The 21,303-nt window shown below is 40.1% G+C and overlaps 1 protein-coding gene and 1 non-coding gene across 2 annotated transcripts in view; both read right to left on the bottom strand.

The window, feature by feature from the left end:
* PARD3 (par-3 family cell polarity regulator) overlaps positions 1-21,303 on the bottom strand; it is a 548,282-nt gene that overhangs the window by 5,335 nt on the left and 521,644 nt on the right. The window contains 3 exon segments of the mRNA XM_077771780.1: positions 2,108-2,176; positions 2,178-2,215; positions 15,523-15,643. Coding sequence (XP_077627906.1) covers positions 2,108-2,176; positions 2,178-2,215; positions 15,523-15,643 — 228 coding nt within the window.
* Positions 9,795-9,902, bottom strand: LOC144238055 (U6 spliceosomal RNA). Its single transcript, XR_013336997.1, has one exon. It is a non-coding gene; the product is annotated as a U6 spliceosomal RNA (small nuclear RNA).

Genomic DNA, 21,303 nt, shown 5'->3' with positions numbered 1-21,303 from the left:
GGAACGAGACCAGGAGAAAGCCAGTGATCTCTCTTTGCCCTCTTCCCCAGGACTGGGACCCTGGGGGGTCCTCTCCCACCAGGCCGTGTGCCCTTCTGGGCTCGTGCCCACCATCTCTCCCACTTCCTTTCCTCAGCCTTGTGCACTTCCCAATTCACTCTGCCTGTTACATATGCTTTCTGATATTTCTCCTCCACTTCTTATACTCTCAAAAACAACTAACGTTTATGAAGTCAAACAATTTGCCAATAAAAGAACATCCCAGCCCCTGCATAGGCAATGCCATTCACGCGGGCCATGATGTGCTACTGACCATCAGGTACGTCAATTCATCGACCTGAACACACTCATTCTCCTGATGGAAAGCAAGCCAAACAGGCAGGGTAGAGGGATTTTATACAGAAGAACCTTTATGTATGATACTGGAAAGATGTTTCACATTTGGCGCATTGGGCTAGTTCATACGGTGGCCTTCTTCCAAATGCTAAGGGAAGTAGAGCACAGGGAGGAGCTTTGCACCTACACCCATTGACATTCCAGGCTTGGGAACCAAAGTTCTCAGTAACAATGAGACTTATGAAATCAGGGTTTAGGAAACAGGCAGGTTTGGGTCTGATTACTTAATTTCTCTGAGCTGCTTCTTTGTAAGACAACATGATGTCCAAGGTCGTGTCCAGACCTAAACTTCAGTGACTCTTTTATTTATTTTTTATTTTTTAATTTTAAAAAAATGTTTATTTTTGAGAGAGAGAGAGAGAGAGAGAGAGAGAGACAGAGTGCAAGTGGGGGAGGGACAGAGAGAGACAGAGAGGGAGACAGAATCTGAAGCAGGATCCAGGTTCTGAGCTGGCAGCACAGAGCCCAACGTGGGGCTGCAACTCATGGACCACCAGATCATAATCTAGGCTGAAGTCTTAACCAACCGAGGCACCCAGGTGCCCCAAACTTCAGTGACTCTTACCCAGAGTGGGCTAAGTAAATAGATATTCTCCTATGTAAAAGAAAAAAAGCAATTCTCCTATTTAAAAGAAAAAAATAATTTAGTTTCCGAAGGAGATACAACTTTACAGATGAAAAAAGAACAACTGAATGAACAATATGACAATACTAGTAAACTACAATTAGGAGAAGGACACTACTCATCCTGGTAGATTTTCGTTCACATCCTCATTGCCTTGTCTGATTTATGTCGATGTAGCCAGACAACGGAATGAGGATGTGCATGAAAGTCCCTCATGGTTATTACAATAATTATTTAACATTTAAAGGGACTCATCCTTATTACAAATTACAAGCAAGTCAAGACCACTTTTGTATAGGTCAGTCAAGTTTACACAGAGAAGCATTTCCCACCTCCACACTGCTCTGCTCAAATTCAAATAATCTACTTAATACAAACATGGAAAGTGGATTTTTTCCACCAAAATGTTTGTGTCACCTGATTTTGAGATAGAACAAATGCCTGTAAGAATTGTTATTATAGAAGTGAATCGCAGGAAGTCTGGGAAGATGAGTATTTTTAAATAGGTACTTTTATTCTTTCCTGTGCACAGAGATAATACGCAGATGGGAAAATGGCTATCATTTCAGTGTATTAGGGCTTGGTCACCCGAGCGCTCTCCAGGCCTTTGGCAGAGAACCCCCGGGGCTGCGGTACTTGCACGTGGGCAGCCCTGCGGATAACACCCTCCCACCCCCACCCCGGCTTGTCGGCTCAGGAGGCTGGCATCCCTGGGACTCTGAGGATCGGCACTGAACAAGGGCAAGGATGGTGAGAGAGCAAGAGAGATCCCACCTGCACCGGAGGGCACCTCCCCCCAACCCTTCCACGGAGCTCTAGGTTTGCACAGCATCAGACACGCCAGTCACCCCAGCAGCCACGCAAAATAACAGCTTTCCAGTTTTCAGATGAAGAGAGAGCCCTTCCGGCCCGCAGGCACCGGGGAAGGGGCGGGGGGACCAGGCCGGCATCTCCTGCCACCCTTTTCTCTGGGGCCTCCTGCCAGGGGTCAGGCGGCCGTGCAGGCTGAGCAGCACCCCCTGCAGGCGGGCCCCCACAGGAAGAGCGCGTGGAGAAGGGGCTTTCGGAGCGGAGGGCGGGACTCACCGGGGCAGGGAGCTGTACTGGCGCTGGGCCTGCTGGAAGCCCTCGCGCTCTTCCTGCCTCTGGCGCNCCCGCGTGCCTGCCGCTCTGCGCCGCCGCTCTGGAGTTGGGCTGAGGGGCGAGAAGGCGACAGTTAGCGAGGGGGCCATTCTGGCTGCCGCGTGGCCGGTGGGCTTCATTCGGATTTCTTCTTCTTCTCCTTCTTTTTTTTTTTTGTTATTTTATTTTATTTTTTACAAATAGTTTATTGTCAAGTTGGTTTCCATATAACACCCAGTGCTCATCCCCACAAGTGCCCTTCTCCATGACCAATCCCCCTCCCCCCCCCACACCCATCAGTCCTCAGTTTTTGTCAGCATTCAAGAGTCTCTCATGGTTTGCCTCTCTCCCCCTCCCCAACCATTTCCCCCCTTCTTCTCCCCCATGGTCCTCCGTTAAGTTCCTCCTAATCCTCCTATACGTGCAAACATATGGTATCTGTCCTTCTCTGCCTGACTTATTTCGCTCAGCATAACACCCTCAAGGTCCATCCACGTGGCTACACATGGCCAGATTCCATTCTTTCTCATTGCCATGTAGTATTCCATGGTATAGATAAACCACATCTTCTTCATCCATTCGTCTGTTGATGGACACTTAGGCTCTTTCCATGTTTTGGCTATTGTTGAGAGTAGCACTCGATTCTTAAGGATTGACCTAGAAACTGGTTATACATGCGGTGAGTTTTTAAAAAGCCACCTGCAGTTTTCCCAAGGGTGAGAAGAGAGGTGGTTTATTTGCTCTTATGAGCCCCCAATAGTCAAGCATCTTAAATTTTGATTTTGGCCTTAGAATGGTCTGAAATTGAGAGGTTAACTTTTCTTTCTCTCTTTTTAAAAATGTTTATTTTTGAGAGAGAGAGAGACAGAGAGCAGGGGAGGGGCAGAGAGAGAAGGAGACAGAGGATCAGAAGCAGCCTCTATGCCGAGAGCAGTGAGCCCAATGTGGGGGCTCAAACTCACAGGGAGATCATGACCTGAGCTGAAGTCAGGTACTTAACCAGCTGAGCCACCTAGGTGCTCTGAGAGGTCAACTTTTCCAGTCTTCCTGATAAGGTTTGGTAAATACCAACATTAGGTACCAGCTTGCATCCCCTGTGTATCCAGTAAGCACAGGGGAGCGAGAATCCTCAGAAGACCAGAAGAGGCCAATACCCAAAATAAATAAGTAAATAGAAATTTGCTATAATAATTCAAAAAAGTGGGAAAGTCCATGGGTGCACACTTGAAATTTGGCTGTGCTGGGGAATTTTCTCAGCGGTTACGTATTTTAGGCTAGTAGTAGGGCTACAATAGAGTTCATTTCTCTTTCCTGAAGAGTGATGGTCAAATTCTGAATGCAGATTAGTTGAAACGAGGCACTGTTAGCCATGTGCAGGTCTCCTCCAACCCACGGATAGCAGCCAAATGGAAATGGAAACACTCATCAAAAGAATAGCCCCGAAAGCTAACAACTACTTGAACTGGTTACGAGAGAATACATTTTTCCTTACTTATTAGGAAATGGCATTTTTTACCTAGGTTAATTATATCCTATAGAGAAACTTCTACTCCTTCTAGCCAAATACTTTGGTCAGCAGGTCATCTACTGATTGCTGGCTCTCAGCAAAATCAGATATTGGCTGTGTATACTGTGGCGTGCAGGTCAAGCCCCTGTGGATGCTTCAGCTTCTCACTGACAATTTTTAGCTTACCTTCTAGATCTGCCCTTTTAAAATGAAAGTTGGTCTGCTCAAAATAGACAACGATGCCTCTAACTCTACAAAACACCCAACAATGGTGTACTGTAGCATCAGTGACATTCACTAAGTAATCCTTTTTGGCACTTGCTAACCTCTGCTCCCTTCTGTGTTATGCAACATTGTGCAATAGATGTCTTCTGAGCAAAGAATGCCTCTTAAAAACCAGCTATCGATTTTCTCTTAGAGACCAATGGCAGACTTTGACTTGATAATAATTTCCTAAAATAACAGTCTTTGCATTCATTTGGAGAGTTGTAAGATAGCATGTGGGCTTATTACTTAAGGAGTGGCTCCTGTGGTTGGCTTTTGTGTGAACAGAAAGGAAGCATTATCTATTGTTCTCTTTCTGCCTGGCCAGCATTATCTTATTTGTTGGTAAGCAATAATAAGGCAATATATGGGACAAAAATTTCAAAGCATATGGGCATAGTCAGTGAGCATATTAAAAATATCCCGATACAAAAATAATGTGCAAGAGATTAGGCTTTACAATACCCCAGTCTCTACTAGTGGATGTTTATAACCACACTCACTGGAACAAATGTGTGTTCTGAGACCCGCTCCACAACACCGTTCAAATAACACATCAGTGGTGCCTTGAGCAAGGAAAACACTTTGCCGAGTGAGTTCTGCTTATGTAAACAAAGCATCAACCAATTGTTCATCAACTACATTAAAGAAGACAGACATTTTCTTCCATTACACTTGATGAGGCTGGCCAGAAAGAAAACTGAGCAGTTCTATTGTTCATGGTGAGGCTTGGGAAGCTTGAGACAAGCCACTGGACAGAGGGAAAGCAAAGCAAGAAAATACTACACAATCGCCTTTCCACCCTCAAAAACAACCACATTTCCCTTTCCTTTTCATTCAGTGTGAGCTATATACATGTGTCAAGCAGTCTTGAAAGATCTGGCATTCTGCGGCAGGATTTAGTAACAGGCTTCTTAAGCTCATGCTGTTCTGTGACACACTGCTTGTGGAGATGTGAGAAGAAAATGCAAGGTCTTGTAGAAATTTCAGGTGTATTTTTAAGTTGTTTCTCCCAGAGGCCTGAAAATTTGATTCCAACAGAAAAAAAGGAAAAAAAAGTTGAAAGGCTTTTGTTTCCTCAACTCAATTTTCTGACACTGTGCACCTCAAACCTTATCCATGGCAAGGACCCAGCTGGATCTTGATGAACTCCAGTAATAAAATTATCATCACACAGGATCTGAAAACTTAACATGAGTGAATGAGTTTGGAATCAGCAAACTGACATATTCCATACTAGTCTGCCCACTATGATGACTTTTATTCCATTTCTCTTTTCAAAGCATGCAGAAAGGTAAGTTCTTAAGAAGAATCACCCTTATTTTTAAGATGAAATGTTACTGAGCCACAGATTTCAAGGAAGATTGTATACATGACTAGTCAAGAGCAAGGACGTAAGTTTATCCCGGCAAGTTTTACACTTGGCCCAAATAAAAAAATAACTTGATTAATGATTTCAATGATGATTTCATAAAAATGTAAATTGTGGGAGCAGTATTATAATCGACAATCCCAACTTTAAAATACGGTAGTTTCCACCTCTATGGCAGGAATAGAATAGTATATCTGGAGTCCAAAATAATAAAAATAAAGAAATGAAGAAAGGTAATTTGTAACCCCAGAGAAAAGTGCATGTTTTCAAATAAAACAGCATTGTGAGCTACAACAACAAAGTAACATGTATACAGGGAGACACACAGGTAAATTATAATTGTAATAATTCTGGAGATGAAGGGGCGCCTGGATGGCTCAGTCTGTTAAGTGTCCAACTTTGGCTCAGGTCATGATCTCATGGTTGGTGGGTTCGAGCCCCACATTGGGCTCTGTGCTGACAACTCAGAGCCTGGAGCCTGCTTTGGATTCTGTGTCTCCCTCTCTCTCTGTCTCTTTCTGCCTCTCTCTCGCTCAAAAATAAATAAATATTAACAAAATTAAAAAAATATGAATTCTGGATATCTGCCAGACAATAAAGAAATAGCTCTGTTTTAAGAGTACAAATCACAAATGACCCGGCCTTGTTTATGATGAAATTTGTGACAAGCAATGACCTTTTAAGTAAAAAAATAGCCAAGGCTGCCAGGGCCGTAATGATGTAGAGGTTGTAAATAGAAATAAATACATGGTTATCTATTACACAGTACATCGGAGGGCCATGATATGTAAATTTCTTCATTGCTTATGTTTAAAACCACAAGTGAAAACTATGCATGTTGCTTTTGTAAATGAGCTGCAAAGTTTTGGTCTTTATCATGATTATAGAGAGACAGTATTTATACAATAAAAAACATATAAAGTTTGGGAAAGCTACACAATTTGGCTATCACTTACTAGTGTGAAAGAAATTATTAAAAATATCATCTACATAGTGTTTTCACTAACTTTCATTAACTAAGCATTTTTCTAAGTTAATAAAATCATTCTTATTTTTCCAAAATAAAAATATAAAACCAAAACTGTTAATAGACTAAAGAAAGAACAAAAATAAATATATAGCATACAAAGTTTCAGTACCAGTTACAGTTAGGCAATATTGTTAAGACTTTTAGAGCTTAATACATGAGGGCATATGTCACTTATGAAGTAAAATTAATTACTGTTTTATTAGCATTTGTAGAAAATAATTTTTAAATACTCTAATTTTTCTTCATATAAATAAAGTAGTGTGTAAGCAATGTGTGTGTGCACCTGTATGTCTTCACATATACACACATATATCTACTATTCTTACAAATGATACTTTTGAGGGAGTTTTCTACTCAAAAATGAATTATAAAATTTTCAAATTTTCACATATGTTCAAGGTCACGAATGGAAAACAAAAATAAGATATAAGAAGTTCAACTACATCAAAGGAAAAGTGATGATGAAGATGATGATTGCAACAATAACTAAAAGGACACACATCCACCTGAGATTTGGAATTCCTATGTTAGCAATTCAAACTTGCTGTAACCCTAATATAAATTCCACATTCTGATAAAATGGTAGTTTAAAGAGTTGGTAGAGGGTAGGAAGACTTTTATGCTATTGAATCATGTAAACAGTGTAAACTGTTCACTCTGTTTAAAAGTGGCAACTCCTAGGGCACCTGGGTGGCTCAGTCAGTTAAGCATCCAACTCGGTTTTGGCCCAGGTCATGATCTCAAAGTTCATGGATTGAGCCTCGAGTTGGGCTCTGCACTAACAGCACAGAGCCTGCTTGGGATTCTCTCTCTTCCTCAAATAAACTTAAAAAAAGTGGCAACTGCTAATCTTGGTAATTATTTTCTACAGTAGACTCATTTACAGCTTTCAATCAAAAGTTAGCTTTTATCTATAGACCCTGCCTTTAGAGCCCTCCACCTCTACCCCCTCACACAAGAGACTTTTACAACTATTGATCGAACTCTTGTGGGTTCTGAATGTTGAAAAGCCTAATTGCTACTAATGATGTGAGTAATGCTTGAAAAATGTGCAGAGCAAACCAGTTTCCCTCATAAAGTTTTCATAAATACATGTTTGGTTTTCACACACCATTTCTCTCTCTCTCATCTTTCTCAACCAATGTCTGGATCTATTTCTCCCCCTCCCTAAACAGCAGGTACACTGAAAATTGTAGTTTTAAAGACAAGCCAGCCCTCTGGTGTCATGTGCTAATGATGACCAAAGGCAGCTTCATTGATTTCTGGTACCTGAGGTCTCTGGCAGTAGCATGGCCCATGGGTCAAGGAGCCTTCGGCTGGGGGATGGGTCCCTGGAGCTAGAAGAAAGGGGTCTACTTTGCAGCAGTGCAGACACTTTTGCCATGAGTGAAGGGTTCCTGTTTGCTTGTAGGAATTGTTTTCTCCAGGTTGGTTTCCAAGGGAGGTGATTTCCACCCAATTTGAACTGCAAAGCTATTAGCCAAGAAGGCATTTTTCGAGTCAAGGCATGGAGCCTTACTATAAGGAAATGACAGAAGAAAAGGAAAGATGAAAAACAAAAAGATATGGATCATTTTCTCAAACTCCCTATGATGTACAGGGAAGGCAATCTGTACTGTATATTGGCTCTCTAATTAAAGCAGACAAAACCCTAAAAAGGGAAGAGGAGCCATTAAAAGTCCCAGACAGAAAAGTGGAAAAAAGGACAGATCTTTTTTTTGTTGTTGTTTCGAGACAGACAGCTAGGAAGAAAGCTTGGGGAAGAAGAGGGTATTCACATAGCAGAGGATCAATTTTCCATCTGAAGGACTAAACTACTTTGAGTCACTACCAACTCGGGATGGAAAGGATTTAGCAATATAGCTATTAAAGGCTCCATTATCCCATCTATCAACCGCCTTAGCCAGCAAGTCTCCTTGTGGGCAACACTCAGGTATCTGCAAAGTTTTAACAGCATATGGTACTTATGTCTGCAGCGTGCAATTTAATTCTTTTAAAAGCAACACTAAGTTCTGTCCATATCTGAGCTCTGTGATAATAATCCTAACCTCAGCTATTGTTCCATTATCTTAAGAAAGATTTAAAGCAACTTGCTGCTTTATTTATGCTGCACCTGGCACTACATGGTGAAGAAGTTGCTTTTTCTCCCCTTCCTCCTCTTCCTCCCTCTTCTCTTCAGCAACTTGGGAGAGAATGCTTTCAGTTATGGAGCTAAGAAAATTTCCTGGGCCTCTGCTCATCTAAAGACCCTTTGTGCCACAGACCAGCTCCCTCAGGCCCAAACATTATTTTGTAAAAGGCGAAAGATGTATTCGATCTGAAGAGAAACCAGAGTCCAAACATTATTTTGAACAAAAGCCCAGGAACAGGTGCATTCCACACTGCTAGCATTTAGGGAAGACATTTTGAAAATGGATGAATTGAAAAGAGCTACTTGGATGAATTTGCTGCAGCACCCCCTGTTTGTAAAGTGTTTGGCTCAGATCTTCTCTATGATACATCTGGTCACACTTTGTGTGTGGCATTTCCAACAAGCGGGACAATTTCACCTAATATGGATTAAGATGGACACATAGCTTGAAGATGAATTTGTGGTTCCTTAAAACTAAAATGATGACAAACCATTCCAATGGGTGAGATCACAGTCTCTCCTTTTCAAACACACTGTGACCTTTTAAGGTCAGAATACACACAGAAAAAGAAAAAAAAATCTAACATACTCAAAACTCATTTTGTAAAACAGATAACAAAAACCACAGACCCAGCTATGTTTTGAGGGTCTTATTAAGGCAGACAAAACCCTATTAAGGCAACAGGGAGAATTGGTATGAAAATTAATACACTTAGTAGAATTATAGTCACTTTAAGCTCATTTATATGATCAGTAGAAAGGAGAAAAAACAGCAAGATCCCAATTGTTTGAAAATTTAAAAAAAAAGAAAGAAAGAAAAAGAAAAGGTCAACTTCTGACCCACAATTTAGGAAATTATTCCATTCCTAAAGTAATCAGCCTGTCATCCAAATAATTCCCTGCTCACTCATTACAGGAAATGATAATACAAGCCAAGTGTTGGGTCTAAAGTTGCTATGGCATTTTGATATACAATAATTTGGCCTATGACCTTCAGTAGGTGAGTTTCTGGATGTATAGGATTTTCTCAAACATTTTTCCTAACATGATTGTTCATATTAAGTAGATAGCACGGGAATGTATGCCAACATAGTCACCACCCCCATTAGGAAAAAAAGAATCCTATAAAGGGACCAAAATGGATTTCAAATCATTTCTACATCTCCCAATGAACAACATCTACAGCTAAGAAATAGGAAATACTCACTTAGCTTCAAATGTGGACATTGTACGTGTAGATAAAATGTCACCAATAAGAAAAAATCTGATAAACCTTAGTTCCCAAATATATGTTTCTCTCTTTCTCAAAGTTATNATAAATATAAATAAATATATATATAAATTTATATATATATATAAAAAGCTTACAAATTTACATGCCATCCTTGTGCAGGCACTATGCTAATCTTCTCTGTATCCCTCCAATTTTAGGATATGTGCTGCTGAAGCAAGCACTGAGGCCTTCTTTCATGCCTTTCCTAACCACCCACAACTGATTTGGGCATAGTTCCTCTGTGTTTAATATTCCATGCATACGTGTATCATATGTACAAAATATTCTTTTCTGTTGTATCAGCTTGACTTAGGGTTCTAAGGGTATTTTTTCTTCCTCATCTTTGTTCTCCAGCAACAGACACACTGACTGAACATAGTAAGCACCCAATATACCTGATCAATTAATTAATTAACAGTAATGTTGCAAATATGTTGGCTTGAAATCCACATTCCCAGGTAAAGTCAGGTGGCATTCCACTGCTCCTCATGGTATGGTATGGAGACTGAGAAAACCCCTGGAGGGCCTTGCAGGTTAGAACTCTGCGTTCTAAAGGAATCCTGCTTCAAGTAAATCAAATGATATATCATACCAATAAGAGAAAGGATAAAAAACATACCATCATTTCAGTATGTGCAGAAAAAGTGTCTGATGAAGTATAACATCCATTCATGATAAAAACCCAAGTGGGTTTAGAGGGAACATACCCTAATATAATAAAGGCATTCTATGAAAAACCCACAGCAAACATCATGTTCAATTAGGGAAACTGAGACCTTTCACTCTAAGGTCAGGAATAAGACAAGGATGGCCACTCTCACCATTTTTATTCAGCATAGTACTGGAAGTCCTAGCTACAACAATCAGACAACAAAAAGAAATAAAAGCATCCCAATTGGTAAGTTAGAAATATAACTTTCACTATTTTCAGATGACATGATACTATATATAGACAACCCAAAAGGGGCACCTAGGTGGCTCAGTCATTTAAGCATCAGACTCAGGTCATGATTGCATTGTTGCCAGATCAAGCTCTATGTCAGGCTCCACACTGGGGGTGACTCCTGCTTAAAATTCTCTCCCTCTGTCCCTCCCCACTCACGCTCTCATGCACACTCTCTCAAGGAAAAACAATGGGAAGAAAGAAAAAAAGAGAAGAAAAAGAATACCCAAAAGACCCCTCCCAAAAGCTATGAGAACTCGTAAGCGAATTCAGTAAAATCACAGGATACAAAAGAAATATGCTGCATTTCTATACACTAATAATGAAGCCACAGAAAGAAAAATTAAGAAGACAATCCCATTTGCAATTGCACCAAAAACAGTAAAATACATAGGAATAAACTTAACCAAAGAGGTAAAAGACCTATACTCCAAACTATAAAACACTGACGAAAGAAATTGAAGATAACACAAAGAAATAGACATTCCATGCTCATGGATTGGAAGAACAAATATTGTTAAAATATCTATACTACTCAAAGCAATCTACATATTTAATGCAAACCCTATCAAAATAGCAATAGCATTTTTCATAGAACTAGAACAAAGAATCCTTAAATTTGTATGGAACCACAAAAGATCTCAAATAGCCAAAACAACCTTGAAAAAGAAAAGCAAAACTGGAGGTATCACAATTCCAAACAGCAACTTATATTATAAAACTGTAGTAATCAAAGCAGTATGGTATTGGCACAAAAACAGACATACAGAAAATGTAACAGAATAAAAAACCTGGACATAAGCCCACAATTATGTGGGCAATTAATCTTTAACAAAGCAGGAAAGAATATCCAATGGGAAAAAGACAGTCTCCTCAACAAATGGTGTTGTGTAAACTGGACAGCAACATGCAAAAGAGTGAAACTAGACCATTTTATTTCATCATACACAAAAATAAACTCAAAAGGGATTAAAGACCTAAATGTGAAAACTGAAACTTTAAAAATCCTAGAAGAAAGCACAGGCAGTAATTTCTCTGACATTGGTCAAAGCAACATTTTTCTAGATATGTGTCCTGAGGCAAGGGAACTAAAAGCAAAAATGAACTATTGGGACCATAAAAATTATTTTATCAAAATAAAAAGTTTCTGCACATTAAAGGAATCAACAAAACTAAAAGGCAACCTACAGAATGGGAGAAGATATTTGCAAATGATGTATCTTATAAAGGATTAGAATCCAACATATGAAAAGAATTGATGTAATTCAACACCCCAAAACCAAATAATCCATTTACAAAATGGGCAGAAGACATGAACAGACATTTGGCCAAAGAAGACATCCAGATGGCCAACAGGCACATGAAAAGATGTTCCACATCATTTATCATCAGGAAAATGCCAATCAAAACTCACATTTACTCATTCTGTCAGAATGACTAAAATCAACAACATAAGAAACAAGTGTTGGCAAGGATGTGGAGAAAAGGGAACCCTCATCACTGTTGGTGGGAATGCAAACTAGTGCAGCCACTGTGGAAAATAACATGGAGATGCCTCAAAAAGTTAAAAATAGAGCTACCTTACCGATCCAGTAATCATATTACTGGGTGTTTACCCAAAAATTAAAAAAAAAAACACACTAATTCAAAGAGACACATGCACCCTGATGTTTATTGCAGCATTATTTACAATAGCCATATTATGGAAGCAGCCCAAGTGTCTATCAACTGATGGATGGATAAAGAAGATGTGGTATATATACAATGGAATATTACTCAGCCATAAAAAGGAATGAAATCTTGCCACTGGCAACAACATGGATGGAGCTAGAGAGTACAATTCTAAGCAAAATAAGTCAGTCAGACAAAGGCAAGTGCCATATGATTTCACTCATATGTGGAATTTAAGAAACAAAACAAATGAGCAAAGGGGAAAAAAAAGAGAGAGATAAACAAAGAAACAGACTCTTAACTACAGAGAACAACCTAATGGTTACCAGAGGGGAAGTGGGTGAGGAGATGGGTGAAACAGGTGATGGGGGTTAAGGAGGGCACTTACTGTGATGAGCACTTGGTGTTCTATGAAAGTGTTGAATCGCTATCTTGTACACAAAACTTAATTTAAAAAAAAAGAATCCTACTTTAGGCAAGCTGGTAGGAAGAGATTAACTCAATTATGGCAAACAATATAAGTAGATTAACATACTTCTGTCATGTTGTTACATGGGAATGATTCAATTTACTTGATCATCTAAAAAATAACTGTTTTAGAAAAACAATACCTCTAATAATAATATTGATGTAGAAACACAATTAGAGATTTTCTTAGGTATTACATCTGCTGAAGTTGTTACATAACCTCTGAAAGTTAGGCTAGAATCGACCTCATGAAGAGTTTTTACTCTTGGATGGTGGTCTTGTATTACCAATTGCCTGCTCTAGGCTCCTCCTTCCTAACCTGAATGGAGGCAAAGTCCTTGAAACCAGCACTGCTTTTCCCATTTTTCCTTCTTCTCCTTTCTCAAAATTATCTTCCACAGACCCCAATTTGATCACTAAACTCCTTGATCAAACATTTATAGGTTTCTGGCCTTGTACAGAGTATATTGAGGGTGTTGGATTTTAGGAGTAAAAAGGACCTCAGAGATGATTTAACCCTAAGATCAGTGCTTTGGAAAGTAACATGCTTCAGAATGACCCCCTCTGTTAAAATACAGATTCCTGGGTCTCAGCCAGAGAGGTTCAGATCCCAGAGGTCTGAGGAAAGTTCCAGGTGACAGTGATGGTGCTGGCCTGTGGGCCACACTTTGAGAAGTTCTACTTGTATTGCCTTACCTGACACATTCAGCTACCTCTTAAATTTTCATTATATCAAAGGGTTTGATAACTGACACTCAACCATCTACTCTAAGTCTTTTGGTTTACACATATGAAAACAGGGCTGAAGAGCTAGGTCACCTGGCCAGTGAGTGGGCCAGTGTTCTGTCCTCATACCATCTTCCTTCAATCTTCCAATCTAGTGTTGAAGGCTCCAACTACATTTGGACCTTCATCTTTCCTTCCTTACAATATAACCTACCTCTGAGTTCTGTGGCAGTTGGGTCCATATCGTTTCCAAAATAAATCAGGATTTTTTTTTTTATCTCTAAGCCTTTTCTAACACTGTTCTTCCTTCTAGCCCTACCTTCCCATATACCTAATGTAATTATAATCCCAACACTTTGAACTGAACTCATTAACTCTTTGGATTCTAATCTCTCTTCTACTTCAGGAACTCACATGGATGGCATAACTTTGACCTCAAATCATCAAGAACTGTTCCGCTTCCAAGATCCGGGACTCCAAAAATTATATTATTTTGACCACAGCCCCCTAGGCTTTCACACCCCTAGACTGCTGACCCTTCTTGTATCCTCCCAGGCAATTTGGGTAATACATCCCTGAGCTGTACTCACCATCCTACCCAGACGGGGTGATGTTCCACCCACCTCTTCCCCAGGCCTCCAGAGTACTTTCCTTGACTTTCTGCCATGTCTGGCTTGCTAACCTCCATTGCAGAATTAATCAAAAAATTATTTTTCTATTCCCAGTCCTCTAAGGATTGTTGGTTATGGTCACATTACCATATTGATCACTAATACTCTCAGCTAGAATTTCCTGTTTCAAGTAGCCTGTATATTCATGTCTAATTGATTCTCTCTCAAGTTTCCAAAGAGATTCCTCAAAATTCCCATCATCTTGGGGCACCTGGGTGGCTCAGTCGGTTGTGTCTGACTTTGGCTCAGGTCCTGATCTTGTGGTTTGTGGATTCGAGCCCCATGTTGGGCTCTGTGCTGACAGCTCAGAGTCTAGGGATTCTGCATCTCCCTCTCTCTCTGCCCCTCCCATGTTCGTGCTCTGTCTCTCTCTCTCTCTCACACAAAAGTAAATACATATTAGCAAAAAATTTTTTAAAAATTCCCACCATCGAGAACACCCCCAAATCTACCCCAATGCCTTTCATTCCCAGCACTGCCATCATCGCCAAGACAAAACACAAGTACAAGCACAAGTCTGGGGCCGGACTGGGAAGGATTAGTGTGCTAAACTGTGGAATTTGGACTCTTTCTCGTGGGCATTGAGAAGCCATTCAAAGTTTTGTTTTAGAAAAATCACCCAGGGACACCTGGGTGGCTCAGCTGGTTGAGTATCTGACTTGGCTCAGGTTACAATCTTACATTCTGTGAGTTCATTCGAACCCCACGTCGGGCTCTGTGCTGACAGCTCAGAGCCTGGAGCCTGCTTTGGATGCCGTGTCTCCCTCTCTGCCCCTCTCCTGCTCTCCTCTCTCTCTCTGTCTCTCTCTCAAAAATGAATAAACTTCAAAAAAAAAAAATCACTCTGATGGCTATAAGGAGGATAAACTAGAACGGGGATATGTGCAGATAAACAAGATGGATTCAACAAATATACAAAGGGAATGAGGGAGAATAAAGAATCAAGAATTGCTAAATACTATACTTTGTACATAGTAGATACACAATAGACATGTGTTGAACTACTTTATTCTGGCTCCAATTCTGAGAAAAATGTATATAGGAAAATATTTACTAAACTTTAAAAAAAGTGCACAGATGAGAGCAAGTATCCTTTTGCGAATGAAACCGATTATGCAATGGACAGATGGTGCAACAAGATATAAAATGAAATTAGCAATGATGCAACCCAGATGGAAATGAGGAAAAGGTCAATATGTTAAAGGTCAAAGGAATCTGGCTCCATCTTGTCTTGTTTCATAAAGGGCTAAGGTCACAGCTTGGGGGCTCTTGCTGCAGGGAACTTGTCAGACTATTCCCTGTGCTGAAGAACCAAATACTCACCCAGGGTTGTTCAAAGCTATAGGTACGTCGCCGATCTTCTACATCTTCATCCTGCTTTGCTTGCTGAAATTCTTGCCGTAGACGCTGTATCCGATCATGGTTGCTAGGAGTTGATCTGTTGCTAAAAGATATAAGGGGCAAGAATGAACACCCTTCAGAAATACAATCTGTAAATGGCAGTTGCTAGGGAAAAAATGGCAGCTTCCTGTGAGAGGACATTGTTTAAGAGGAAGTGAATTTATAAAACAGTATCTGGGCATTTAAAAGAAATTTTCATTTTGTTCTTATGATTAAGACTTACTGAAGTTATTTCAAGCAGATAATCAAGAGGGCAAGCAGTATTTTTAGACATTCCTTTTTTATGCAGTATTTTAAAAGCCTCATTTCCTTTCTGTAATCTGACAAGGTGTTGGCAGCCAATTTTTTTTGTAAAGGACATTGCATTAAAAATCAGAAATAACCAGGGTCCTGTCCTAGCTTCCCCACCTTTTTAGTTGAAGGCACCTAACGCCTCTGAGTTGTGGGATTTTTTTGTATATATGAAGTGGACATAATAATTTGCTCTGAATATCATACTTGCAACAATCAAATAAGCTAATACCATACACTGTAGTATGTGCACAAATCCATAGTATTATTTTCATAATGCCATGATACGAAGTTCCTATTTGGGAGTTATCAAAGTTCTATACACAAAATGCAGTTCTTACAGCATAAATGAGAAAGCATTTGAGAAATAACTTTTGATGGTAGTTGAATTTCATCAGTTAGTTAATAATAATGTTTCCTTTTTTTAAAGTAGGCTCGGCCTCCAGCGTGGAGCCCAATGTGGGGCTTGAACTGGTGACCCCGAGATCAAGAACTGAGCTGATATCAAGAGTCAGATGCTTAACTGACTGAGCCACCCAGGTTCCCCTGACTCTTTTTTTTTTAATAGTGTTAAATTTTGTTTTATCCTCACCAAAAGCTTTTAAGATAGGTACAGATGGTAGTATTTCTTTCTCTTCCACACACACGCGTATGCACACACATGTGTAGAAACTGACATCCGAAGAGGTAAGTGACTTGTTTGAAGTCTCCCCACTGGCCAGTGGGGAGGTTAGGCTGGAATCCAGATTATTCTGGTGTCCAGTCCAGCCCTCATTTCACTATGCCATGTTGTATCACTTAGTAAAACATATATCAGACTCCAAAGTCCCTGCTTTATAAAATCATACAGATTTTAAAAAACAGTATTTTGTAAGAGTTGCAGAGGGCCAAAATCAATCTTAAATTTCATGGCACTTTTGGTCTACCTCATTCTGTGAGGACTAAGGTGCGTCCTATCAGGGGATCAATTCAAGTGCATTAAGCACATGCTGTCTCCCCAACAAAACATCAGATTCCTTGAGGACAAGAATCAAGCCTTATACTTATCATATATATCCTCCAAACTGCTAGCAGAATGGGGAGCTGTAAGCTATTAGAAGACTGAGTTTCTTCATAGAAAACATGCTGCCCTGCTTACTTGGTGTGAATCTGAATTTTTCTAGTGGCCCACCCTCCTGGGTAATGTAATTTGTGAGAGGTGGCTTGTAAAGAGAAAGCCTGTCATAGTAGAGTATATAAAAATCCCAAATTAATATATGTCTTGATATAATTCTATTTGTTTTGAAGACTTCCAAAGACTTAAAAATCTCACATTGAAAATATTTGCATACAGAACCACAATATTAATGTCTTCCAAGAATATGGGATAGTCTTTCATCATTTAAACTACGGGGTAGATCCCTATCACCTTTATGTTTCTATTAATTTCATTAGAGCTTCTGGAACATCCTGTCAATACTTTCAATTTGATTATTTTTCCAGTCAATAAAAGCTTGCCTTCCCTTTGTTCTTCCGACAAATATTTTGAACTTATCGCCCTGAGAACATTAAAGGTTAATGAGTCTATAAAATGAGCTATTTGGCATGATGCTTCAGTCTACATTTGGATACAGTTTAAAACTGCCCCTCCATACTCTTGAACAGGTTGTTACTGGGTTTTAATTTTTTTTAATTAAAAAAATTTTTATGTTTATTTTTGAGACAGAGAGAAACAGAGCATGAGTGGGGGAGGGGCAGAGAGAGGGAGACACAGAATCTGAAGCAGGCTCCAGATTCTGAGCTGTCAGCACAGAGCCTGACACAGGGCTCAAACCCATGAACTGTGAGATCATGACCTGAGCCAAAGTCGGACACTTAACCAACTGAACCACGCAGGCACCCCAAGGTTGTTACTGGCTTTTAAAAAACACATATGGCATCTTATATTTTTGAACACAAAAATTTTCCATAAAGGCTTCCCAATGTAACACCCAATCTCTGGAATTCCTTGCTCTCCATGTTAAACTGTGCTAGTGTAGGCATGAAGATAGTTCGTAAGACAGGAAAGTGAGCAATCATTAATCTTAGTACATTTTTCCAACTGTGACTTTTTTGTTCCTGGAATATTTCTTCATAGCTTCTAATAGGGGGATTATAGGAGGCTTGACTGACAAAGTATTTTATAGGTCTAACTAGAAATATTTCCCTATTATTTTCATGTACTATTGTGAATTTTAATCCTATAATTATTAAATTCATGAAGTCCAAGCCATTGATGAAAATTGATGTCCTACTATTTATGGTTAATTGAAAGTGCAAATCTCCCAACAAGGGAAGTTGACCCAGTGTCCTTAATTTTAAATTCTGGTGACCTCGATGTTTTACACAGTATAAGCCAAGTTCTGGAAGTCACTTCTGCCCTTATTTCAAATCTCAGTAGCTCGTGAGACACTGCTTCACTCTCTTTTCCTTTGCTTCCTTTCTTCCTCTGCTCTAGAGAATGGCAACCAACTTGTCGAAGACTAGCAAAGCGACTCTAAGGGCTGAACTTGAAAAACAGGCTGCAATGGTTTTCCTGATTGATGATGACTTCCAAAGACTGGGGGACCATCAAGCATCCTTGGGGGACAACAGTTGGCAGTCTGAAGGTGAAATCCTGGCTTCAAGAATGAAACCATTGCAACTGTTCATTCTGTTTCTCAGGCCAGTCTACAACGGGCCAATAATTCACATTTGGACTTGTAAAGTTCTTGGTTAGCTCTTCTGCCAAGAAAGCCAAAGGAAATTTTAAATATTCATTAGCATTAGTGGTTAATCCCTACACATCCCAATCAACTTATATTTAGGTTCATTGCCAACTTTCAGTTGTTCATTATTTGTGTATGTGAGGGATATAATAAAGATACCACATGAGTTGATCCGATGGGTGAGAGAGACAATACAACTCTTTTTTTTTTTTATGTTTTATTTATTTATTTTTCTTTTTTTTATGAATATTTATTTATTTTTACAAATAGTTTATTGTCAAATTAGTTTCCACATAACACTCAGTGCTCATCCCCATAAGTCCCCTCCTCCATGCCCATCCCTCCTCCCCCCAACATCCATCAGTCCTCAGTTTTTGTCAGCATTCAAGAGTCTCTCATGGTTTGCCTCTCTCCCTTTCCCCCATCATTCCACCCCTTCGCCCCCTTGTTCCTCCGTCAAATTTCTCCTAATCCTCCTATACGTGCAGAATGTTTTATTTATTTCTAGGAGAGAGAGAGACAGACAGTGTGAGCAGGGGAGGGTCAGAGAGAGAGGGAGACACAGACTCTGAAACAGGCTCCGGGCTCTGAGCTGGCAGTCGGCACAGAGTCCGACGCGGGGCTTAAACCCACGAACCGCGAGATCATGACCTAAGGGAAAGTCGGACGCTTAACCGACTAAGCCACCCAGGCGCCCCGAGACAATACAACTCTTAATGACAAGCCACCAAATCATAATTTCTACAGAAAGGAAGGATGAGGAGGGGGAATTATAGAGATGATTTATTTTTTATAAAGAATCCACATAGACGGACATAAGACAATTTAAGTCTAACACTAATGCAGCCTTCCCTTGCACACTGTTTTTTAAGTTTTAGTCCAACTGGAACTTTCTTTTATGTGTGTGTGCGTGTGTGTGTGTGTGTGTGTGGTGTATTTTATATATAACTCTTGCACTAAGTGAAGTGGGTTTGTTTTGGTTCAGTGATATCAGGAGTCTTTCTGACAGCATTGGCTCACATACTACAGAGAGTCCTGATCTGGCATGCACAGTGCAGCCCTGAATTATATGAAACTCAAATCTTTCTCATCCATAATTACCAGGGACATTGTACCCTCTCCTGGTAGAGGTGGATCACACAGAGTGCTAGGCTCTACAGCCTTCAGAATGGACCACTTAAACGTGCTTTGCAAAAGCAGCTGGCATACCAATTCTTGCTAACTGCAGCAACAATCCTATTTGCAGGTAAATGCTAAAGCCTGTCCTGCACCTGTGCGCCATAGGCATGTTATCCAACCTTCTCCTTAGGTACAGTGAATGAAAAGAGAAAAGTCACCAGTCATTCTCATGTATACATAGTGTGTGTATGAGACTCCTCCAGAATGCTTATTTAAACTTGCTGACTGAGACTCACCTAGAGAGATTCTGATTCAGGCAGCCTTGTGCAAGTCTTGGGAACCAGTGCATTTAAAAGCACTGCAGGTGCTTAAATGGACAGTACTTTGAAAACAATTCATCCTGCAAACTTCATGGCTGGGAGAAATTCCAGTGCCCGTGGGGCAGTTGACTAAAGAGTGAAGGAAACCTGATGCTGTGGAAGCACCCATGTACAATCTGTGACAAATGGGAGTAATATGCTAGGTCTGGAAACGGAGGCCCTTAGTCCCAGTAGATTGTTGTCCTGAAGGGATGTGAGCCTCGTGTTACCTTCTAACTTTTTTTAAAAGAAAAAGAGAAGTCAGAACTACAGTTTTCTCCTCTGCTCCCTGAATTTTAAATGTTGGCTTACTTTCTTCTTTTGGTCCTAGGTGAGACAAAACAAAAACCAAATTCCAAACAGGTCTGTGGCCAGCTAGATTGCAACCTCTACTTTGTAGTCAGCAGATGCTGCCTGTTTTATATGTTGCCTTTCTAAGCTATTTACTTCCACTGCACCAAGATAAGGCCAGTGATCCCCTAGTAAAAGGCCCAAGAAACAAATATTTAAAAAAAAAAGACAACTCGGCATTGTCCATATAGTCCTGCCTTTTCTATTTGCTTCTATTATTTGCTCCTTCTGATCTAACCCTGGATATATACTGCCCTGCAGGCTTGAGTTCTGACCTATCTTTTCAGATGAGCGTATGCTGAGAGAGGAGAGTTTGTGATGTGACTGATTAATTCTTTATGGACTAAAAATACCTTAACATTTGCATTTTTAATTATGCAAAAGGAATCTGGAAAACTGGAACAGAGGCCATAGCTTTAAGAACCAGAATTCAATAGAAGGGATAACAACCACTTTTTTTTTAAGCAGAAGTTACCATCTTGCTATACACTATCTTTCCCGCAGAAAGAAGACAAATATGAAAGGGAAGGAAGACGGTAGACAGAAGGGAGAGGTGATTAGGATCTCTAGTATAAGAAAAGAGAGGAAGGTAAATTCGTTCATATCTTTCCTTTCCATCTTCTGATTCTGCCAGCAAACACCGTTTTACAGTGTTTAACTTACATGCACATGTGTTCCCCTTTCTTAAGCTCATGCCTTCATCACAATCATTTAACACATATATATTCTGTATGCCACGTCCCTGTGGCAGGGTAAGCTGATCTGCAAATATCTGTAATGGACAGACTTCAAAGTGGCCCCATGATCTCTGCCTCCAGGTATTCACATCTTTGTGCAATGCCTCCCCCGTCCCGGCC

The sequence above is a fragment of the Crocuta crocuta genome, unplaced genomic scaffold (assembly GCF_008692635.1).
Source record: "Crocuta crocuta isolate KB4526 unplaced genomic scaffold, BGI_CrCroc_1.0 scaffold457, whole genome shotgun sequence".
In the NCBI taxonomy this organism is placed as follows: Eukaryota; Metazoa; Chordata; class Mammalia; order Carnivora; family Hyaenidae; genus Crocuta; species Crocuta crocuta.
Note: the sequence above shows the minus strand (reverse complement) of the source record. Positions and strands in the feature narration are given on the sequence as shown.